The 22777-nt window shown below is 39.1% G+C and overlaps 2 protein-coding genes across 6 annotated transcripts in view; one reads left to right on the top strand and one right to left on the bottom strand.

The window, feature by feature from the left end:
• The window catches only part of RFESD (Rieske Fe-S domain containing), a 50959-nt gene extending 48665 nt beyond the window's left edge, over positions 1-2294 (top strand). For all 4 annotated transcript variants that reach the window (XM_082458292.1, XM_082458295.1, XM_082458293.1 and 1 more), the window contains one exon: positions 54-2294. In XM_082458292.1, coding sequence (XP_082314418.1) covers positions 54-350 — 297 coding nt within the window. In that variant the 3' untranslated portion in view covers positions 351-2294. The remainder of the gene's footprint in view (positions 1-53) is intronic.
• Positions 1-22777, bottom strand: part of SPATA9 (spermatogenesis associated 9) — a gene marked incomplete at its 5' end in the record, with an annotated part of 83749 nt that overhangs the window by 40470 nt on the left and 20502 nt on the right. Inside the window, 2 exons of one of the 2 annotated variants that reach the window (XM_082458335.1) lie at positions 2314-2402; positions 2557-5143. The exons of the other annotated variant lie outside the window; for it this stretch is intronic. Of the exons in view, the coding sequence (XP_082314461.1) occupies positions 2314-2402; positions 2557-2617 (150 nt within the window). Of the gene's footprint in view, positions 1-2313; positions 2403-2556; positions 5144-22777 lie in introns of those variants that run through there. 2 annotated transcript variants of the gene reach the window in all.

The raw sequence follows: 22777 nt of genomic DNA, 5'->3' as shown, positions 1-22777 counted from the left end.
ATTTTTGAAGAGCAAATAACTTCAATGTGTTACAATATCCCCTAACTACTCAGGTTTCCTGCCACTCTCAGCAACACTTTCTTCAAAGTAAATGGTGGAAAAAGAACAATGTAAGTGTTTTGAAAATGAGAAATAAAGTAACTTTATGTTTATATTCTTCTCTTGGGTTGGGTATAGCTCTTATAAGTGAACAACTTCAGGGATTTGGAAATAGGAACTTAGAGTTCTTTGGGGATCAGAATATCAATCTATTTCACATAAAGCATACTTATGGCTCTAGTGATAATGAGGCTATGCAGAGGGTAGGAAGAGAGGAAGGGAGTTGTAAAGAAAGTTGCAACTTTGATTAAATAAAACCCAGTTTCTCTAATGTTGGCAATGGTGGGAGAATCACAACTTGGAAGGACAACAGGGCTTTCCAGGCCTAGGCTTCCTTAGCTTTACCTTGAGGTTTTCTCAATAATTACTGACACTACTGTGCTGGCCTTAACCATTTTACATCCTAGACCAAGCATCTCTTTCCTTAATACTCCAGAGCATAGCCAAGAAAAGTCTCTCATGTTTCAAAAGAATTTATACCAAGACTAGGGGAATACAAAAAGAGGAAGCAACTAGACACCAAGATTAAGATATGGAATTACAAAATCCATTTTGCCCTCTAGAGCTTTTAAGGCTTATCCTCTGCTACTTAGCCAGCCACCACCTAGATGCCATCTTACCACTGTGCATCCAGATACTGACATTTCAGTATCACCCCTTCCTAAAGTCTAGACCCAAGACTGACGCCATTTATTCAAATTTACTTAACATTCTGGAAACATGCTATGATGTTTCATACATTTTTGGCATGACACTGCTTCCTTTGGAATATTTTTCCCGGTTCCTACCCACTTACCTGATCCCTTTCTTCACCTTGAGAATTCCAATTCATCCTCTGAGACCCAGTCTAAGCATCTTTCCTCCATGAAGTCTTCTCTGACTACCCTATGTAGAGTCATTCCTTCCTCTAAATTGTATATGCCTCTTACCATATTCCATTGCAATTACTTGTTTATAACTCTGTCTCCATGAGATTAAGCTCACTGACTGAAGGAACCCTGCCTTGTTTAATCTCTGTATTCCTTCTTCCCAGTTCCAGGCAAAGTGTTTATTAAGTGTCTAATGCCTGGTTATCTGGATGAATGGTTAAGGGTAGCTCTAATACCTCTCCTTTGGAATGAAATATACAGACTTTGTGATTACTATGTTACTCACAGCGCTTTTTTGTTTACTTCCAGGTTTTAGCTATGTTCCTCATGTTGACATTGCCAAAAGTCTGATTTCTGGATAAGTAGGTTGTTACTGTACCATATAACTTTACAACATATTCTATTCCAACTGTGGCCAAAATGACTAAAACAACACTTTTCCATTAAGAGTTGTGTACTTTTGGGACTTCCATTGTGGTCCAGTGGCTAAGACTCTGTGCTTCCAGAGCACAAGGGGGCAAGGGGGCCCGGGTTCGATCCCTGGTCAGGAAACCAGACCCCACATGCCACAACTAAGAGTTCACATGCTGCAACTAAAGATCCCGTGTGCCACAACAAAGATCTCACATGCCACAACAAAGATCCTGCATGCCACAATGAAGATCCCACATGCCCCAACTAAGACCCGGTGCAGCCAAATAAATAAATATTTTTTAAAAACGAGTTGTGTACTTTTGAGTAAATCAGGTTACATGTGTCCCCTAAACAAGATGTTACTTTTTCCTAACTAAATGTCTTTACGATTCTCTACCTATCTCCTTCCACTCCCAATATTATATCTAAAACCTTTTTGCAACAGACGTTTAAAACATATGCATATATACTTTGTTTAAATTGATATCACTATTTTCTTTCCACATTAAAACACACACCCATGCCATATTTATCTTTCCATTGTTATAACTTGTATCAGTTATGTTTTTTCACTGACTTAATTGCCACAGATTTTAAAGTACATCTAGGTATTTTTCTGATTTTATATTAAGCAAATCTTAAGTCAACTACATTGCAATTGTATCTATGAGAAAGTTCTGGATTTCCAATCTAATGGTAGAGTGACTGTCCTTAAACTTTATTTATCTTTCTACTTCACCTCCTTGTCCACAGTCTTTCTGCTTTCCGTAGACCCCTCGCAATGAGTAAGAGTTGAAATGGTGTTTTTCTGAGGTGAAAGTAATGTTTTCCTAAGCTTCAAATACTGATCTCAAAATCACAAATTAAATAATTGGTACTAAAAATACAATATACTTTTTATAATCCTTTCAAAGTTATAAAATCACATTACCTGATTAGACTGTGATAATCTTAGGATGGTAGGGAATTCATCTTTAAACTCATCTATAAGGCCCATGATTACTTTCTGGATTCCCTTGACTAAGACAAAAAGAAGTTAGGGGGTTAAAAAAAGAAAGCGTAACTAAAAATCCCCTAAACATAATTTAAAAGATCATGGAACACTGGGTCCACCTTGGGGATTTAATTCCCAGTTTCCACACCCATATCCCCTTTACAAGAAGATTGTGCATACTTCTTCCAGAAAAGTTCTTCAACACCTGCCCACATATCCACCCAACAGGTTTGACTGGCATGTTGAGTTCTTGCGTGGGTTCCTAGTTCGTGGCAAGCTTACAGGCCTGGGCACTGCTTGTCCTACTCTACCATTAGTGAGGGATGATGGCAGCCCTCCACTCAGGAACGCAGGCAAGGACAGAACCTGCAGTTCACTGCAGGGATTCTCTGTTACTTCACAATGGGCCTCTGAGAACTTGTTACAGAATCCTCTGAAATCACTCTGGCAGTGAGGAGGAAGAGTGTGTTTGGAAGCACAAGGAGAGGAGAAATGGTACTGAAAAATGAAGCACACTAAGGAGTTCTGCAATATGAATTGAATTTCTGTAGTGATACTTCAATTATTGGATCACCTGAGAACAAAGCCCCCTTTGAAAAAAGTTGGCATACGCTTTAAAAGAAATGCTTCACATTTGATGCCACGTGGAAGAAACACCAGCAGTTAACTCAGAAAGACTTCTGAACAGGTTGTTTTTCCTTCACCCAAATGAGGATCACTAGATCAGACCCAGGCAAAATCGTGAAGTCTTTGGTTTGCCTTCTTTAAAATCTCAACCTTTTTTTCTTCTTCATCTTTGTCTCTTCTAGTACTCTCCCACTTCAGATGACCATTATTTTCCCCTTATCAAACATGGGAAGAACTGCATATTATGCAGACTTGATTGACTACCTGGTTATATTTTAGTGTGGATGAGCTGAGTTGGTTAACTCAAATCCCATTTTATTTATTTTTTATTAATTTTTAAAAATAAATTTATTTATTTTATTTATTTTTGGCTGCGTTGGGTCTTCGTTGCTGTGTGCGGCTTTCTCTAGTTGCGGCAAGCAGGGGCTATTCTTCGGTGTGGTGCACGGGCTTCTCGTTGCGGTGGCTTCTATTGTTGGGGAGCACAGGCTCTAGGCACGTGGGCTACAGTAGTTGTGGCACACGGGCTCAGTAGTTGTGGCTCGCGGGCTCTAGAGCGCAGGCTCAGTAGTTGTGGCGCATGGGCTTAGTTGCTCTGGCTCTAGAGCGCAGGCTCAGTAGTTGTGGCACATGGGCTTAGTTCCTCCACGGCATGTGGGATCTTCCCGGGCCAGGGCTCGAACCCGTGTCCCCTGCATTGGTAGGCAGATTCTTAACCACTGTGCCACCCAAAAATCCCATTTTAATTTGAAGCCTTTATATTTAACTGCAGCTAGATGGATTTCTTTGGCAAGCATAAAACTGGCTGCTGGAGGTCTATTTAGGGGAAATGTCCGGGAAAGAGAAATGTTCATCAAAGGATTCCTCTAGATTGTGAAGCCTGCCAGATCCCCAGCTTTCACTTTGTCCTTAGTCCTTGTCTGCCTGAGAATACTCTCCATCACAGCACAACCACCTCTCTGAACCTTAACAGAACCTGCTTTCCTCCATCATAAATCTAATGCTTAAGAAAATTATACCCTTAACATTTGGAAAGTGAAATCTATTGCCAGAAAGAATTATTAGACAATGATGAACACACAAACTGGGAGTCTATAAGAAAATGAAAACTTTTTTTGTCCTATTAAGATAACTTGGCTATCAGAGTCTACCAGAGTAACATCTGTTAGGACCTGCTCTCTCTGGTCTACTTCTATGTTCTCCACTCCCATCAACTCCCTAATTCTTTTTTCCATCTGCCCACTCTCAATGTCCTAGCTCCCAGTTGTTTCTCTCAGTTTTCTTTTCATCCATTCTCACCCTCCTAGGCAGCCTATAAAACTAACAAATCTACAAGAAAAACATATCATGTTAATATTTCCCACACTTCAAGCTTAACTGACTCTTTGTTAATTATTCTAACAAAATTCTTTTTGTCTTTTCTTTCTTAATGACCCTCTCTCAGGATGGGGAGTGGTAGAAAAAGGCAGGGGGTGATAAGTAAAAACATTCCACCATGCCACACTTAACATTTGTGACCATATCTGAAAATGTTTTGGTTTTTATTTAATCATATCTTATACCTATATCCTTACACATCTTACATTATTACAGATAAAGTTATTTGAAATAATGTCATGGTTATCTTTAGTTGTTATTCTTTACAACTCATAATTGAGTGCTCCATACTTATAAAATAAATTCTAATAAGAATCTGAGACAGTTTGTATGTAGGATGTTTGAAAATTGAATCATTTGAAATGTACTAAGGGAACTTATTCTTTAAAAGTAACTAACCCTAGATAAATTCTTTTATAAGGTAAATAACCATCTTTTTCCCATGAAAAATAAATACCTGCTATGTATCTTGTAAATACAGATTTTCAAAGATGTTTCAAAATAGATATAACATTTTGCTTCTCCTTAAAAATTATTTAATAACTATATTCTACAATTCCAGTTGGGTACCATTAGTATGGTACCCAACCATATTAATGGATGGAAAGACCGATGGAAGTCCTCAAATAGTTACAGTAAAATGACAGGCCACACAGGGAACAGAATTAGCAACATTGGCATTGCTACCCAACTTTGGGAACTGCTGAGGTTCATTAGATGGTAGGAAGCTGGGAAGCAGATTTGTTGTTGTCTGTTTCCTGCATCACAATATAAACTTCATGAGCTCAGGGTCTTTGGTTGGCTCAAGGCTATATTCCCAATATGTAGATAATGCTTTTACAATTTTACAAAAATATTTCCTGGAAGAATATAATCATATTTGTTACTTACGTCTTAGGCAGGATGAAAATTTTTATCATTAACAAATTCATCATGCAGTCAATTAACTGATATGTAAATGCAAAACAAGACACATTACATATACATACACACACATAATGTTTATTAAACGCTATGGGAAGAAAACTTTTTTTCCCCACACACAAAGCACATTTTAATTTATTTTACCCATGACAGTGACAGGACCTAAATAATTAACTGAATTAATTCAAGATGAGCGCAGTAAGAACTAGAAAATAGATACACTGGGAACATATGTCTTTGATTTTTCTTTACACTTTTTTAGCTAGATAATACTGAGTAGATTAATTGCAGCCTATTATTCTATATATTTGAGGATAGAAAATAAAAGTGTAGCAAGTTCATGGATTTAGTACTGATAAAAACATGAGTAAATGAAAATATATGATGCAGTAGAGATCAAAAGAATATACCTGTAACACACACTACTATATATAAAATAGATAACTCATAAGGACCTACTGTATGGCACAGGGAACTCTACTCAATACTCGTTCGTTCATATGGCTGAGCAATATTCTATTGTATGTATATACCACATCTTCCTAATCTAGTCATCTGTCGATGGGCATTTAGGTTGTTTCCATGTCTTGGCTACTGTAAATAGTACTGCTATGAACATTGGGGTGCATGTATCTTATCGAATTAGAAGTTTTTTGAGTGACTTTAGAACACAGTTCAGAACATTCCAAGGACAAAAAGAACTAGAAAAGCCATTTTAGATTTCATTCAGTCATTTCCTTGGAAGTACTGATATTGGTTTTGTTATTTGAAATTATTTTCCTCATAATGCTGTATAAACACATTTTGGGGTTAATAATGTTAGGAATCAAGAATTTCAGGATAAGAGAAAAAAAAACCTAATTATAAAATCAAAGAACAAAGTAAAACACTGTAATGTTAAACAGAATTGACTATATCATCATACACTCATGATTTTTAAAAATACATTTTTTCTAGCTATACAGAATGAAATAACTAGAAACATTGCCAACACAGTAGAAAAGAGCACCCCTAGCACCCAGATTCTGGGCCTCTTTTTTAAAATTAATTAATTAATTAATTAATCTATTTATTTATTTTTGGCTGTGTTGGGTCTTCGTTGCTGCATGCAGGCTTTTCTCTAGTTGCGGTGAGCAGGGGCTACTCTTCGTTGTGGTGTGCAGGTTTCTCATTGCGGTGGCTTCTCTTGTTGTGGAGCATGGGCTCTAGGCACATGGGCTTCAGTAGTTGTGGGCTCTAGAGCGCAGGCTCAGTAGTTGTGGCACCCGGGCTTAGTTGCTCCATGGCATGTGGGATCTTCCTGGACCAGGGCTCGAACCCATGTCCCCTGCAGTGGCATGTGGATTCTTAACCACTGCACCACCAGGGAAGTCCCTTTGGGCTTTAATATAATTCCCCCCTACCATGAGCCAGGACTCCTTGAAGAAATAGCTGACATCAGTCTGCAGCAGCAGAAGTACAAGATGAAGCAAGGAGATCTCAGGCCAGAAAGGAAGAAAGCTTTTTGAAGATTAATGGGGTCCTATTAGGAGGACACAGAAGGCAGCTGGAAGGAGCTACAAAGGCCTCCTTTACAATGGAAGACTCAGGCCATGTGAATGTTCACTGCTGCACTAATTGTAATATCAAGAAATTGTAAGCAACCCAAACATCCATTCTTCAACTACAGAATTAATAAATCAATTATAATATACCCATAATGGTTACTCTACAGCAGTAAACATGAACGAATTACAGCTACATGCAACATCGTGAATAAATCTCAGTAATATAATAATTTTGAATGAGAAAAAGCAAGATACAGAAAAAAAAGCAGAGCATGATTTCATTTATATGAAGTTCAAAAACACTCAAAACTAAGCAATATATTAGGAGTACACATATATGTGGCAAAAGAGAGAAAAAAACCAAGGGAACCATAAACATAAAATTCAGGATAGTGGTTACTATTTCTGAGAGAAGAATGAAGAGATGGGGTTGGACAAGGCCACATAAGGATTTTGAAGGTAATGGTAGTGTAATTTTTCTAAAACTTAATCATGTGTATGGGTATCGAAGGACTATAATCTTTATCCCTTACAACGATATATAAATATATTCTCTCAATATTTAATAAAAACAATGAAAGGAAATAACCTGTTGAACAAATTGCTGTAACAACTTTGGTAAAAAACAGTCATTAAAAGCTATTCCAGTAATAATGGTAAAGGGACCTTTTTCATTCATTTGATATTTACTGAACACCTACTATGTGTCATCACTGTTGAGCACTGGGAATAGGGTAGTGAATAAAATAGACAAAAACCGGGCTTCCCTGGTGGCGCAGTGGTTGAGAATCTGCCTGCCAGTGCAGGGGACACGGGTTTGAGCCCTGGTCTGGGAAGATCCCACACGCCGCGGAGCAACTAGGCCCATGAGCCACAACTACTGAGCCTGCGCGTCTGGAGCTTGTGCTCCGCAACAAGGGAGGCCGCGACGGTGAGAGGTCTGCGCACCGCGATGAAGAGTGGCCCCCGCTCGCCACAACTAGACAAAGCCCATGCACAGAAACGAAGACCCAACACAGCCAAAAATAAATAAATAAATAAAATAAAATTTAAAAAATAGACAAAAACCCTTGCTCTACTGGAACTTACATCCAGTGGAACAGAATCAAACTATGTGCTATTTTCTATGGACCTAGAAAAGCCATTTCTTTCATTAGTAACTTGCTCAGATTTTGAGGTGAATGTTTCACAACTATATTCTATATAACATGTGAAAAAACTAACTACATATGATATAAAATATTCTTCTGATTGAAAAGATTTTATTTTAGCCTTAGAAAAGTTTATGTTACAAATCTATGTTTTAGATGAAAATCTTTCTTTTCTTACATCTCCCTCTTCAAATCTGTAGTCATAACCAGAAATAAGAGTTTTTGAGCAGCTACGTATCTTCTAATAGACATCTCCACTTTGGAAACAGGCAATCTAAAATTGAAGTCTTTCAAGCAAAGCAATATTAAACACATTTAAGTATCCATAGTCCACATATTTTTATGGCCTTTGGTTAGAGTCTCAGACTTATCTGCTTTAGGCTGTAACCTCTGCCAGGCATGACTAAAACTATGGATTTTGTATTTTGGTCCCTTCCCTTATAGACATAGAATGTATAGCTTAATTGCCTAGATATTTAAGCAGCTCTCCCTGGTCAAACCAATAATATTCAAACATAATGAAAAAGAAAACCGGTGAATTCCATATAATTCTATATAATTATAAAATAGAAAATTGTTATGTTCACTCAAAGGAGCTAAAAATGAAAAACACTGAAGGATGCAGTCCACTCTTTCTTTGACCCAGCACTTTGACAGCAAGTTGATGACACGTCTTTAAAGCTGAGCCCAGACAAAATATAATTCACCATATGCATATTTATGTAAACTTACCATGAGACTACATTTATGTTCAGCCAGTACCAACCAATCCTCTTAAGTATTTCTGAGGTATTTGTACAAAAATATTCTTACAAGTTAAAAGTGTGATAAATTATACAATTATAATAACAATGCCCTTTATTTTAAAATGAAGTCCTCTTGACCAATGATTCACATTGCATCTGCCTAATTTGTAGTTATTATTCAATTTTCACACGAACAAGTCGATAAAGCCCAAAACTAAACACGTCTAATATGCGTTATCTAGGCAATTAGAAGACTGGGAAATCAAGCTTTGTTTTTCTTTTAAAGGGTGTAGTAAAGCCAGATTATTTTTTCAGATTCTACTTATGTTAAGAAAACAGGATGGTGTTGTGGACTGTACATAAGTATTACTATCTCTCTACAAATGACAAACCAGGCTCTGAGGAATTTAGAAAGTATCCCCAAACCAGAAAGTGGCAGAGCAAGGACTCTTGTCTAGATTCCCTTCCAAAATTTTGAATTCTCCTCACCAGCATATGGCCTCTCTTAGATGGAGCGAGTGACTTTCAAGAGCAGAAAGAAAAATGAGAGAATAACAATAGGCGAAATATTCTAAAATGGTCTAAGAAATTTAGAAAAAGGTTCGGATGATCAAAAATTCTATTATGGAAGGCTTTCACCTTCTCAATCAAAATCTGGGTGTCCACTGTATACCAGGGACCTGGGACACAAAAATGAACAGAAAAAGTCCTTGATCTAAAAAAAGGACCAGGCAATATAAAACAAACACTTTCAAAGAAAATTACAATAAAATATTATAAAAGCAGTAACACAAAGTGCTCTATACAAGCAAGAGAAAGGGCGCCAACTTTGGGTGGCCAAAGTCTGAAAAGATTTTATTTGAGAAACACGTCAGACACTGTGCAAGAAACTGGGGAGAGTGATAAATAAAACAGATGGTATTGCCGCTCTCATGGAGCTTGCATTACAGTAGGAGAACAGACAGCAAATAAATGAGGTCATCCCATGTAGTAATAAATGCCATAATGGAAATTAAACTGAGCAACATATAGAGACAACTGGACCACCACTTTCAGTTGGAATGTCAAGGAAGAACACTTGAGACAATGAGAAACACCTGAGAAGTCAGGGTTGTATGCTGCTTCCAATCGTTATCACTTAACTTCTGGGGCAAAATCATTAAGTTTTTAAAAAATCAGCACTGGGACTTCCCTGATGGCACAGTGGTTAAGAATCTGCCTGCCCATATGGTTTTGGTAGAAGGACGTGCTCTCACTCCCTCTTGCGAGAACACCAGAATCACAACTAACTGCTGAATAATCATCGACAGGAAGACACTGGAACTCACCAAAAAAGATACCCCACATCCAACAACAAAGGAGAAGCCACTATGAGATGGGAAGAGGGGCACAATCACAATAAAATCAAATCCCATAACTGCTGGGCGGGTGACTCACAAACTGCAGAACACTTATACCACAGAAGTCCACCCACTGGAGCGAAGGTTCTGAGCCCCATGTCAGGCTTCCAAACCTGGGAATCCGGCCACGGGAGGAGGAATTCCTACAGAATCAGACCTTGGAGGCTAGCGGTATTTGATTGCAGGACTTTGACAGGACTGGGGGAAACAGAGACTCCACTCTTGGAGGGCACACACAGAGCAGTGTGCACATCGGGACCCAGGGGAAGGAGCAGTGAACCCATAGGAAACTGAACCAGAACTAACTGCTAGTGTAGGAGGATCTACTGCAGAGGTGGGAGAATGGCTCTGTCTCACTGTGAGGACAAGGACACTGGTAGCAGAAGTTCTGGGAAGTACTCCTTGGTGTGAGCCCTCCCAGAGTCAGCCATTAGCCTCATCAAAGAGCTCAGGTAGGCTCCATTGTTGGGTGGCCTCAGGCCAAACAACCAACAGGGAGGGAACCCAGCCACACCCATCAGCAGTCAAGTGGATTAGAGTTTTACTGAGCTCTGCCGACCAGAGCAACAGCCAGCTCTACCCACCACCAGTCCCTCCCATCAGGAAACTTGCACAAGCCGCTTAGATAGCCTCATCCACCAGAGGGCAGACAGCAGAAGCAAGAAGAACTACAATCCTGAAGCATGTGGAACAAAAACCACATTCACAGAAAGATAGACAAGATGAAAAGACACAGCGCTATGTACCAGATGAAGGAATAAGATAAAACCCCAGAAAAACAACTAAATGAAGTGGAGATAGGCAACCTTCCAGAAAAAGAATTCAGAATAATGATAGTGAAGATGATCCAGGACCTCGGAAAAAGAATGGAGGCAAAGATCGAGACGATGCAAGAAATGTTTAACAAAGACCTAGAAGAATTAAAAAACAAACAAACAGAGATGAACAATACAATAACTGAAATAAAAACCACACTAGAAGGAATCAATAGCAGAATAACTGAGGCAGAAGAACGGATAAGTGACCTGGAAGACAGAATGGTGGAATTCACTGCTGTGGAACAGAATAAAGAAAAAAGAACGAAAAGAAATGAAGACAGCCTAAGAGACCTCTGGGACAACATTAAATGCAACAACATTCACATCATAGGGGTCCCAGAAGGAGAAGAGAGAGAAAGGACCCAAGAAAATATTTGAAGAGATTATAGTCGAACAGTTCCCTAACATGGGACAGGAAATAGCCACCCAAGTCCAGGAAGCGCAGCGAGTCCCATACAGGATAAACCCAAGGAGAAACACGCCGAGACACATAGTAATCAAGCTGGCAAAAATTAAAGACAAAGAAAAATTATTGAAAGCAGCAGGGGAAAAGTGACAAATAACATACAAGGGAACTCCCTTAAGGTTAACAGCTGATTTCTCAGCAGAAATGCTACAAGCCAAAAGGAGTGGCATGATATACTTAAAGTGATGAAAGGGAAGAACCTAAAACCAAGATTACTCCACCCGGCAAGGATCTCATTCAGACTGGATGGAGAAATCAAAAGCTTTACAGACAAGCAAAAGCTAAAAGAATTCAGCACCACCAAACCAGCTCTACAACAAATGCTAAAGGAACTTCTCTACGTGGGAAATACAAGAGAAGAAAAGGACCTACAAAAACAAACCCAAAACAATTAAAATGGTCATAGGAACATACATATCGATAATTACCTTAAACGTGAGTGGATTAAATGCTCCAACCAAAAGACACAGGCTTGCTGAATGGATACAAAAACAAGACCCATATATATGCTCTCTACAAGAGACCCACGTCAGACCTAGGGACACATATAGACTGAAGTGAGGGGATGCAAAAAGATATTCCATGCAAATGGAAATCAAAAGAAAGCCGGAGTAGCAATACTCATATCAGATAAAATAGACTTTAAAATAAAGAATGTTACAAGAGACAAGGAAGGACACTACATAATGATCAAGGGATCAATTCGAGAAGAAGATAGAACAATTATAAACATATATGCACCAAACATAGGAGCACCTCAATACATAAGGCAACTGCTAAGAGCTATAAAAGAGGAAATCGACAGTAACACAATAATAGTGGGGGACTTTAACACCTCACTTACACCAATGGACAGATCATCCAAACAGAAAATTAATAACGAAACACAAGCTTTAAATTCCACAATAGACCAGATAGATTTCATTGATATTTATAGGACATTCCATCCAAAAACAGCAGATTACACTTTCTTCTCAAGTGCACACGGAACATTCTCCAGGATAGATCACATCTTGGGTCACAAATCAAGCCTCAGTACATTTAAGAAAATTGAAATCATATCAAGCACCTTTTCTGACCACAATGCTATGAGATTAGAAATCAATTACAGGGAAAAAAACGTAAAAAACACAAACACATGGAGGCTAAACAATAACGTTACTAAATAACCAAGGGAATCACTGAAGAAATCAAAGAGGAAATCAAAAAATACCTAGAGACAAATGACAATGAAAACATGACGATCCACAACCTACGGGATGCAGCAAAAGCAGTTCTAAGAGGGAAATTTATAGCTATACAAGCCTACCTCAAGAAACAAGAAACATCTCAAATAAACAATTTAACCTCACACCTAAAAGAACTAGAGAAAGAACAAACAAAACCCAAAGTTAGCAGAAGGAAAGAAATCATAAAGATCAGATCAGAAATAAATGAAATAGAAACAAAGAAAACAATAGCAAAGATCAATAAAACTAAAACCTGGTTCTTTGAGAAGATAAACAAAATTGATAAACCGTTAGCTAGACTCATCAAGAAAAAGAGGGAGAGGACTCAAATCAATAAAATTAGAAATGAAAAAGGAGAAGTTATAGCAGACACCGCAGAAATAAAAGCATCCTAAGAGACTACTACAAGCAACTGTATGCCAATAAAATGGACAACCTGGAAGAAATGGACAAATTCTTAGAAAGGTATAACCTTCCAATACTGAACCAGGAAGAAGCAGAAAATATGAACAGACCAATCACAAGTAATGAAATTGAAACTGATTAAAAAATCTCTCAACAAACAAAAGTCCAGGACCAGATGGCTTCACAGATGAATTCTATCAAACATTTACAGAAGAGCTAACACCTATCCTTCTCAAACTCTTCCAAAAAATTGCAGAGGAAGGAACTCCCAAACTCATTGTATGAGGCCACCATCACCCTGATACCAAAACCCGACAAAGATACTACAAAAAAAAGAAAATTACAGATCAATATCACTGGTGAATATAGATGCAAAAATCCTCAGCAAACTACTAGCAAACAGAATCCAACAACATATTAAAAGGATCATACACCATGATCAAGTGGGATTTATCCCAGGGATGCAAGGAATCTTCAATATATGCAAATCAATCGATGTGATACACCATATTAACAAACTGAAGAATAAAAACCATATGATCATCTCAATAGATGCAGAAAAAGCTTTTGAAAATTCAACACTGATTTATGACAAAAGCTCTCCAGAAATGGGCATAGAGGGAACCTACCTCAACATAATAAAGGCCATATACAACAAACCCATAGCAAACATCATTCTCAGTGGTGAAAAACTGAAAGCATTTCCTCTAAGATCAGGAACAAGACAAGGATGTCCACTTCCGCCACTAGTATTCAACATAGTTTTGGAAGTCCTAGCCACAGCAATCAGAGAAGAAAAAGAAATAAAAGAAATACAAATTGGAAAAGAAGAAGTAAAACTGTCACTGTTTGCAGATGACATGATACTATACATAGAGAGTCCTAAAGAAGCCACCAGAAAACTACTAGAGCTAATCAATGAATTTGGTAAAGCTGCAGGATACAAAATTAATGCACAGAAATCTCTTGCATTCCTATAATGATGAAAAATCTGAAAGAGAAATTAAGGAAACACTCCCATTTACCACTGCAACAAAAAGAATAAAATACCTAGGACTAAACCTACCTAGGGAGACAGAAGACCTGTATGCAGAAAACTATAAGACACTGATGAAAGAAATTAAAGACGATACCAACAGATGGAGAGATATTCCATGTTGTTGGACTGGATCAATATTGTGAAAATGACTATACTACCCAAAGCAATCTACAGATTCAATGCAATCCCTATCAAATTACCAATGGCATTTTTTACGCAACTAGAACAAAAAAATCTTAAAATTTGTATGGAGACACAAAAGACCCCGAATAGCCAAAGCAGTCTTGAGGGAAAAAAACGGAGCGGGAGGAATCATACTCCCTGACTTCAGACTATACTATAAAGCTACAGTAATCAAGACAATATGGTACTGGCACAAAAAAAGAAACATAGATCAATGGAACAAGATAGAAAGCCCAGAGGTAAACCCACGCACCTATGGTCAACTAATCTATGACAAAGGAACCAAGGATATACAATGGAGAAAAGACAGTCTCTTCAATAAGTGGTGCTGGGAAAACTGGACAGCTACATGTAAAAGAATGAAATTAGAACACTCCCTAACACCAAACACAAAAATAAACTCAAAATGGATTAGAGACCTAAATGTAAGACCGGACACTATAACACTCTTAAAGGAAAACATAGGAAGAACACTCTTTGATATAAATCACAGCAAGATCTTTTTTGATCCACCTCCTAGAGTAATGGAAATAAAAACAAAAATAAACAAATGGGACCTAATGAAAAGCTTTTGCACACCAAAGGAGACCATAAACAAGACAAAAAGACAACCCTCAGAAAGGGAGAAAATATTTGCAAACGAATCAACGGACAAAGGATTAATCTCCACAATATATAAACAGCTCATGCAGCTCAATATTAAAAAAACAAACAACCCAATCCAAAAATGGGCAGAAGACCTAAATAGACATTTCTCCAAAGAAGACATACAGATGGCCAAGAAGCACATGAAAAGCTGCTCAACATCACTAATTATTAGAGAAATGCAAATCAAAACTACAATGAGGTATCACCTCACACCAGTTAGAATGGGCATCATCAGAAAATCTACAAACAACAAATGCTGGAGAGGGTATGGAGAAATGGGAACCCTATTGCACTGTTGGTGGGAATGTAAATTGATACAGCCACTATGGAGAACAGTATGGAGGTTCCTTAAAAAACTAAAAATAGAACTACCATAGGACCCAGCAATCCCATTACTGGGCATATACCCTAAGAAAACCATAATTCAAAAAGAGTCATGTACCACAATGTTCACTGCAACTCTATTTACAATAGCCAGGACATGGAAGCAACCTAAGTGTCCATCAACAGATGGATGGATAAAGAAGATGTGGCACATATATACAATGGAATAATAGTCATAAAAAGAAATGAAATTGAGTTTTTAAAGTGAGGTAGATAGACTTAGAGAGTGTCATACAGAGTGAAGTAAGTGAGAAAGAGAAGAACAAATACCATATGCTAACACATATATATGGAATCTAAAAAAAAAAAAAAAAGGTTCTGAAGAACCTAGGGGCAGGACAAGAATAAAGATGCAGACGTAGAGAATGGACTTGAGGACACAGGGAGGGGGAAGGGTAAGCTGGGACGAAGTGAGAGAGTGGCATGGACATATATACACCACCAAATGTAAAATGGATGGCTAGTGGGAAGCAGCCACATAGCACAGGGAGATCAGCTCGGTGCTTTGTGTCTACCTAGAGGGGTGGGTTAGGGAGGGTGGGAGGGAGACGCAAGAGGGAGGAGATATGGGGATATATGTATATGTATAGCTGATTCAGTTTGTTATACAGCAGCAAATAACACACCATTGTAAAGCAATTATACTCCAATAAAGATGTTAAAAAATAAATAAATAAATAAAGCAAATGAGAGAATTCAAAAAAAAAAAAAAAAGAATCCACCTGGCAATTCAGGGGACACGAGTTTGCCCGGGTCCGGGAAGATCCCACATGCTGCAGAACGACTAAGCCCGTGCGCCACAACTATTTAGCCTGCACTCTAGAGCCTGCAAGCCACAACTACTGAGCCCGTGCACCACAGCTACTGAAGCCCGCGTGCCTAGAGCCCATGCTCCGCAACAAGAGAAGCCACGGCAATGACAAGCCCGTTCACTGCAACGAAGGGTAGCCCCCGCTGGCACAACTAGAGAAAGCCCGCGCGCAGCAACGAAGACCCAACGCAGCCAAAAAACAAATAAATAAAATTTAAAAATAAATTAATAAAATAAAGTAAAAACTCAGCACCTTTATTCTACATAGTTTACCTTCAGACTAATAGCATAACTTCTCCATAACTCAAAATCTCTTGATTCCATTTTCATCCTTCCCCAGTATAAAAAAGAAGAAAAATCTCTTTCTTTTTAATCAACAGGGCTGCCCTCAGCCAGGCTGGCCCCAGCAGCGGCCTGGTACTCACTGCCCTGAGGGCTGTCCTCACCTTGGCCAGCTCTCCCGGAAGTGCAGGTTCCGATGAGGCTGCTGCGCTCCCGGTGCACCTCAAGCACGGGCAGGTGGGCAGGTGGGCAGGCGGAGGCCACCAACTCACACTGGCGTTCAGCCACTACCGCTGCATCTCCCCGGGGCCCTCGCTGGCCTCGGGGCTTCAGCCTTCGCCTCCACCGCAGCCTCTCTCACCCAGCTGCAAATGGGCACACTTAACCCCCGACTACTACCACTTATCTGTGACGGAGACCTTTGGGCTGGTTCTCATAGGCCCCGCGGCACGTGCCCTGACGTGTGACGTCAACGCGTCACACACGGGGCGTAGCAAAGCCGGGCGTGGGGTGAGGAAGCCGGGGATAGATTTCAGGCGCCGGGACCCGGAGGTTTGCGAACCGCTGGCGTCGGTATTCCCGTACTCTGCCCCTGTCCAAACGTACCCCCAGGGCCTGTTACGGCGCAGGCACGGAGCGGTTGTCTTGGCGTCTCCTCCACTTCACCCCTCCCCCAACTTTGCATGGCCTTGGAGACTGAAATGCCAACCCAGAGAACTGCACTTCTGCCTAAAATCAGAGACACTCAGGCCCCAGGGCTTTGGAACTGCCTGTGGAGAAGAGCAAATGGTGCTGACTGCGGTTGATTCATTTGTGATGAAAACGCGGGCTCTATTGACAGGGGTCCTGCCATACATCATTTTGAAGAAAATGGATGGTAGTTTTAGGGAGAAAGCCCAAGAATAGTATCAGCAGAAAGATTTAATCCCAGGAGCTAACACTTTAATTTTTGTCAACCCAGTAACCTTTATTTTTCAGAGGTTTCTTCACCCTCAATCCACTCCCCAACGTAAAGTATCAAGTTTTTGTTAAATTACACCAGTAATAATTTTGGAAAAGTCATAAAAAAAAATAATGTAGTATGATGTGATGTGAATAAGGCACCCCAGGATTAGAAGTCAAGAGACCCTGGGATATTAGTGTCAGGCTTGATCTGACTACCTGTAGGAACTACCAGTCACTTAATCCCTCAGCTCAAACTTATTAATCAGTAAAGTGAGGGAGCTGAAATAGAGATCTTCAAATTGTTGACAGTGTCTGACCTTAGCAACTCTGATACATTATCACAGATAATCACTACATGTTTTTGCAGCTGTAATTTCCCCAGAATGAAAACCAAAAATTAGGGCACAGTGCAGGGAAAACCAGGACGCACCTATAAAATATTGGCAAGAAAAAAAAAAAAAAAGAACAATTCTCAGTCAAAGTGAAATCTCTAAAGTTTAGTTCATTAAACCATATGGTATTAAAAATATAAAAATGAATACATTTCAAAACTTGCCATTCTTGGTTTGTATACAGAAAGCAGGCTGTTGCTAAAATTCTTCAACGCTTAAAGCAGCAAACAGGAAGAAGACAGATATTTCGATCTCCCTGTTCCTTAGATCTTGCAACTTTCATTTGTTACCAGCCAAAGTTTTCTCTTCCCTTTACTTTCTCAGCTTTCTTACTTCCTCTTTAGGTTAATCCTTTGCCTTCTGGCCCTGTGGGGGATTTTCTTTAAAGTCTCCTCACCACCTCTAAGCCTTTTCTCAGTCTTCACCCTTTTCAAGCTTTATAGTAGCTGATGCTATTGATCGCCCATAATTCTTAAGATAGCCTTTTTTCATAAGATAATTTCCTATTTTATTTACCTGGATATTCTCTGTGTCTTCTCTCCCTTCTTCCTCTCCCTTTTTCTCCACACTCCAAAGTCTCCTACTTTATCCTTTTTTTCATTGAACTCTTTTCCATGGCAATCACATCTGAACATTGGCTTAAATTATTATTTCTTGGTAGAAACTTCACAAATCCCTAACTCTGATACTATTCTTTGTTCAGAGTTTTCAAAATACCTACCGAACAAAATAATAATAAAATCACCAATTATTGAATGCTGACAATCTAAGCACTTAATATATTGAATAAATATTATTAAATTTTCAAAGATGAAGTATTCACAGATATGTGATTAATATACAGTATATTGAGTACTTTTTAGTCTTGTTATCACACCCAGTGTATAGATACATGTGACAAAGGCTACTATATTTCAATATGCATTTGTGTATCTTGTAATGCTATTATAAATACTATTGTTTGGGGGAAAAGAGTTTATAGCTATGCATAATAATAAAAATAAGACATGTATCATCAACTCCTGAATAATGCCCTGAATCTTTACCATGTGGGAAGCCAATGTTTGTACTACCAGAACAGTAGTAACACAAACCTGTTTACACTCTAACAAATTATTAAAAACCTGTTTACACTCTTACAAATTATTGAAGACCCCCATATAGCTTTTGTTTATGTGAGTTGTACCTATCGATAATACTTTACTAGAAATGAATACTGATACATTCATAAAATATTTATTAATTCATATGGTAGGCAGCCTCTAAGATGGCCCACAATGATCCCTACCTCCTGATAGTCATGCCCTTGTGAAAAGTCATGCCCTTGTGAAATCCCCTCCCCTCGATTTGCAGCCTGGATTTATTGACTCCTTTCAAAACACAGAGTACAGCTGAAATGATGGGATGTCACTTCCAGGATTAGGTTACAAAAAGACTGTGGCTTCTGCCTTGCTTGTTCTCTCTCTCTCTCTTTCTTTCTCTCAATCTCTCTGAGGGAAGCCAGCTGCCATGTTGTAAGTTGTCCTATGAAGAGATCCATGTGGCAAGGAATTGATATCTCTGGCCAACAGCAGTGAGGAACTGGGTTCTGTCAATAGCTACATAGGTGAGCTGAGAAGATCCCCCTCCCAGTCAAGCCTTAAGATTACTGCAGCCCTGCTGACATCCTGATTATAGCTTTGTGAGAGACCCTGAGCCAGAGGTACCCAACTAAACCACACCTGGATTCCTGACCCAAGAAATGCTGAGATAATATTTATTGTTTTAAGCTGCTAAATTTGGGGGCAATTTGTTACACAGCAACATATAACTAATACAATTCATCTTAAAATAACAATAATAACATATTCTATGAAAAATAACTATTTCCCAAAAAGAAAAATGTAGTGAAATGAGTGGTATTGTTTTTATTGTTTGCAAATCTCCCTAATGTCTAGTTTCATAGAAGACATCTGATTTCTCATATCTGCTTCTGAATTTAACCTGTTGCAGTACATTGTTTTGGTTGACATACATGAAGAAAACCCAGCCTTACACAGACATGTATTTGTGGAGGGAGTATTTTAATAGTCTTTCCTGATAATTGTGGATATTCTTCTTTAGTCTTATACCAGCATTCAGCAAGTGATAATTTCTTAAAGGTGAGTTGCAATGTAGAAACCATATACTCTTGTTACATTAAAATTTATTGGTCTGTCTTGCACTTTGAATCAATCATTTACTAATGCATGACTTTGTAACATCATGTATTGATCATTTGAGTAATATTGGTTCTCTGAGTTATGCAAATCTTCCATTGATACATTGCATTAGTTTCATTATACAACAACCTCCCTGCCTCCCTCTAAAAAAATAAAAAACACTTTGTTAATATCACCACCATGCTTACCAGAAAAGCCTTTAAGTTTGGGGGACTTGTTGTATTAGTTATCTACTATTGCATAGCAAATTATCCCAAGTTAGCAACTTAAAACAACAAACTTTTATTATCTCACAGTTTCTGTGGGTCAGGAATCTAGGAGTGGCATAGCTGGGTAGTTCTGGCTCCAAGTCTTTCAAGAGGTTGCAGTCAAGCTGTTGGCTGGGCTGCAGTCATTTAAAAGCGCAACTGAGAGACAATCTACTTACAAACTCATTCAACATGCTGCTTGGCAGGCTTCAGAAGATCTACTTCCAAGTTCATTCACATGGTTGCTTGCAAGCCTCAGTTCCTTGCCATGTGGGCCTCTCCATGGGCTGCTTGAGTCTCCTTATGACAGGGCAGCTGGCTTCCCTTTCCCAGGGATAAAAGAGAGAGAGAGAGAGACACACACACACACACAGAGAGAGAGAGAGAGAATAAGAGAGCCAACCCAAGACAGAAGCCACAGTCATTTCATAGACTCATGTCAATATGATAGCTCATCACTTCAGCCATGTTCTGTTCACTAGAAATGGTCCAGGCCAAACTCAACGGGAGGGAAGCTAAGCTCCACCTCTTGAGGGGAGCTGGATCAAAGAATGTGGAAACATAGCTACAAAACCACCACAAGTTGTCAAACTCATGATGCCGGATGCAAGTTCTTCCCAAATTATAATTTTTCCTTTAAAGCTCAGCTTATCATCGGCAACAAACACTGTCAGTTGTTTTTCTCGAAATGACAGGCTTCTTTCATCTTTGAGAAAATACCTTGCCAAACATTCAACTCTCTATAACCATAGTTTTTCTGTCATTCTTTCAAGTGAAAATGATCTTCTGTGAGAAAGGAGCAACTTTAGCTCATGACTCCAGCAAGTATACTATTGCTTTTCCTTGGGGTAATCATATATTTCAGTATGCACAGAAAAGCTTTATGCATACTTCCTATTAAATCACACAAAATATTAAAATGATGTATACTCAAGGGTAAATATTTAATGAAATTAATCATTTTTATTGCTTCATCTTAGGTAAAACTGACTTTTGGCGGGGTACAGACTAGACTACTCAGAACTTCTGACTAGGAAGATCATTGTTGGAGCAGGTAAATCAAGAAAAGCTTCAAGGAAAAAGGTGTATATTGACATTGGGTGGGAGCTACTTTAAGACTGGCAGCAAGGAGGAAAGGTGTGAGAGGAAAATAAGCAAAAACAGTGGGACTGGAATGAGATGGGCATGTTATGTTCAAGAACGAAGGGAAAGAAGGCTAATTGGGGAGCAAGCTGTGGACTTGATATAGGTACCTGTGAAGGGAAACAGCCTGAGAGTCTCATAAAATAGACCCCACCTGAAGGGGCAGTGTGAGAGGAGGACTATCAGAAGTCCAAGGGCTTCTCAGGATTGTTATCTACCGGGAAATGCAGTAGGAGGGTCCCAGCAGGCTTCCATCAGACACAGAATCACCTTTGACTATTCTATTTCCCACTCCTGAGGGCACCAATGCTAGTCAAAACCATACAGTTAAATAAGAGCTTTTCCCCATGTTATCTTTTCTCCTTCCCTCTTGCATCTTTGAAAGGGCCAAAAACAGCAACCGATGAGAGAAAAGGGGTACTGAGAAGAGGAAGAGCAGCTTACCACAGCTGCCTCCTTTCTCCACTGTAGACTTCCAAGCCTGGCACAAAACAGGTATGAAAGGGAAGAAGTTTTAAACGGAATGAGATTAGAGTTTGGATTCTTATCCTGGACTGGACTCTAATTACTAAGAAGAAACTATTATTACCTGAGAGCAAACACAAAACTAAAAATCTACCTGAGGGCTTCCCTGGTGGCACAGTGGTTAAGAATCCGCCTGCCAATGCAGGGGACACGGGTTCGAGCCCTGGTCTGGGAAGATCCCACGTGCCGCGGAGCAACTGGGCATGTGAGCCACAACTACTGAGCCTGCGCGTCTGGAGCCTGTGATCCGCAACAAGAGAGGCCGCGACAGTGAGAGGCCTGCGCACCACGATGAAGAGTGGCCCCCGCTTGCCACAACTAGAGAAAGCCCTCGCACAGAAACGAAGACCCAACACAGCCCTAAATAAATAAATAAATTAAAAAAAAAAAAAAAAGAATAAGTATCCATTTTGGAAATACCCATCAAGGGAGGAATGCTACTAACTCAGGGAGGGAGGCCTGAATATTCCAATTTACAGATGCTCAGAGGCCTTAAGTGATTTTCCCCTACCACACAGTTGCTGAGGGGCAGAAATGAGATAAGGACCAAGTCTGTCTGACGCAAATATTTACTGCTTTCAGGCATATTCTATGCTAATATCTATAAATCATTCCCATATCTTTACTTACATAAACAACAGAATTTCTGTTAGGGAGCATTCAGCATTTTGCTCCTGTATATTGCATTTATTTATTTACTTAAAAGTCTCAATAAAGCACCAGTTGTATTAAATCAGATGACTTTTTTATTCAGTTAAACTGAATGTTATTTTCTACTTTTTGGAAAAAGAAAATTAAGTATAAATAGGGGAAAACAGCATTTGTAACATATATAACAAAGGGCTAAAATCTTCAATTCATATCGAATTCATAAATAAATATATAAATGTGCCAAAAGAAAAAATATTGG

This window comes from Balaenoptera physalus (genome assembly GCF_965194825.1).
Source record: "Balaenoptera physalus genome assembly, chromosome: 3".
Classification (NCBI taxonomy): Eukaryota; Metazoa; Chordata; class Mammalia; order Artiodactyla; family Balaenopteridae; genus Balaenoptera; species Balaenoptera physalus.
This window is presented reverse-complemented; position numbering and strand designations above follow the sequence as displayed.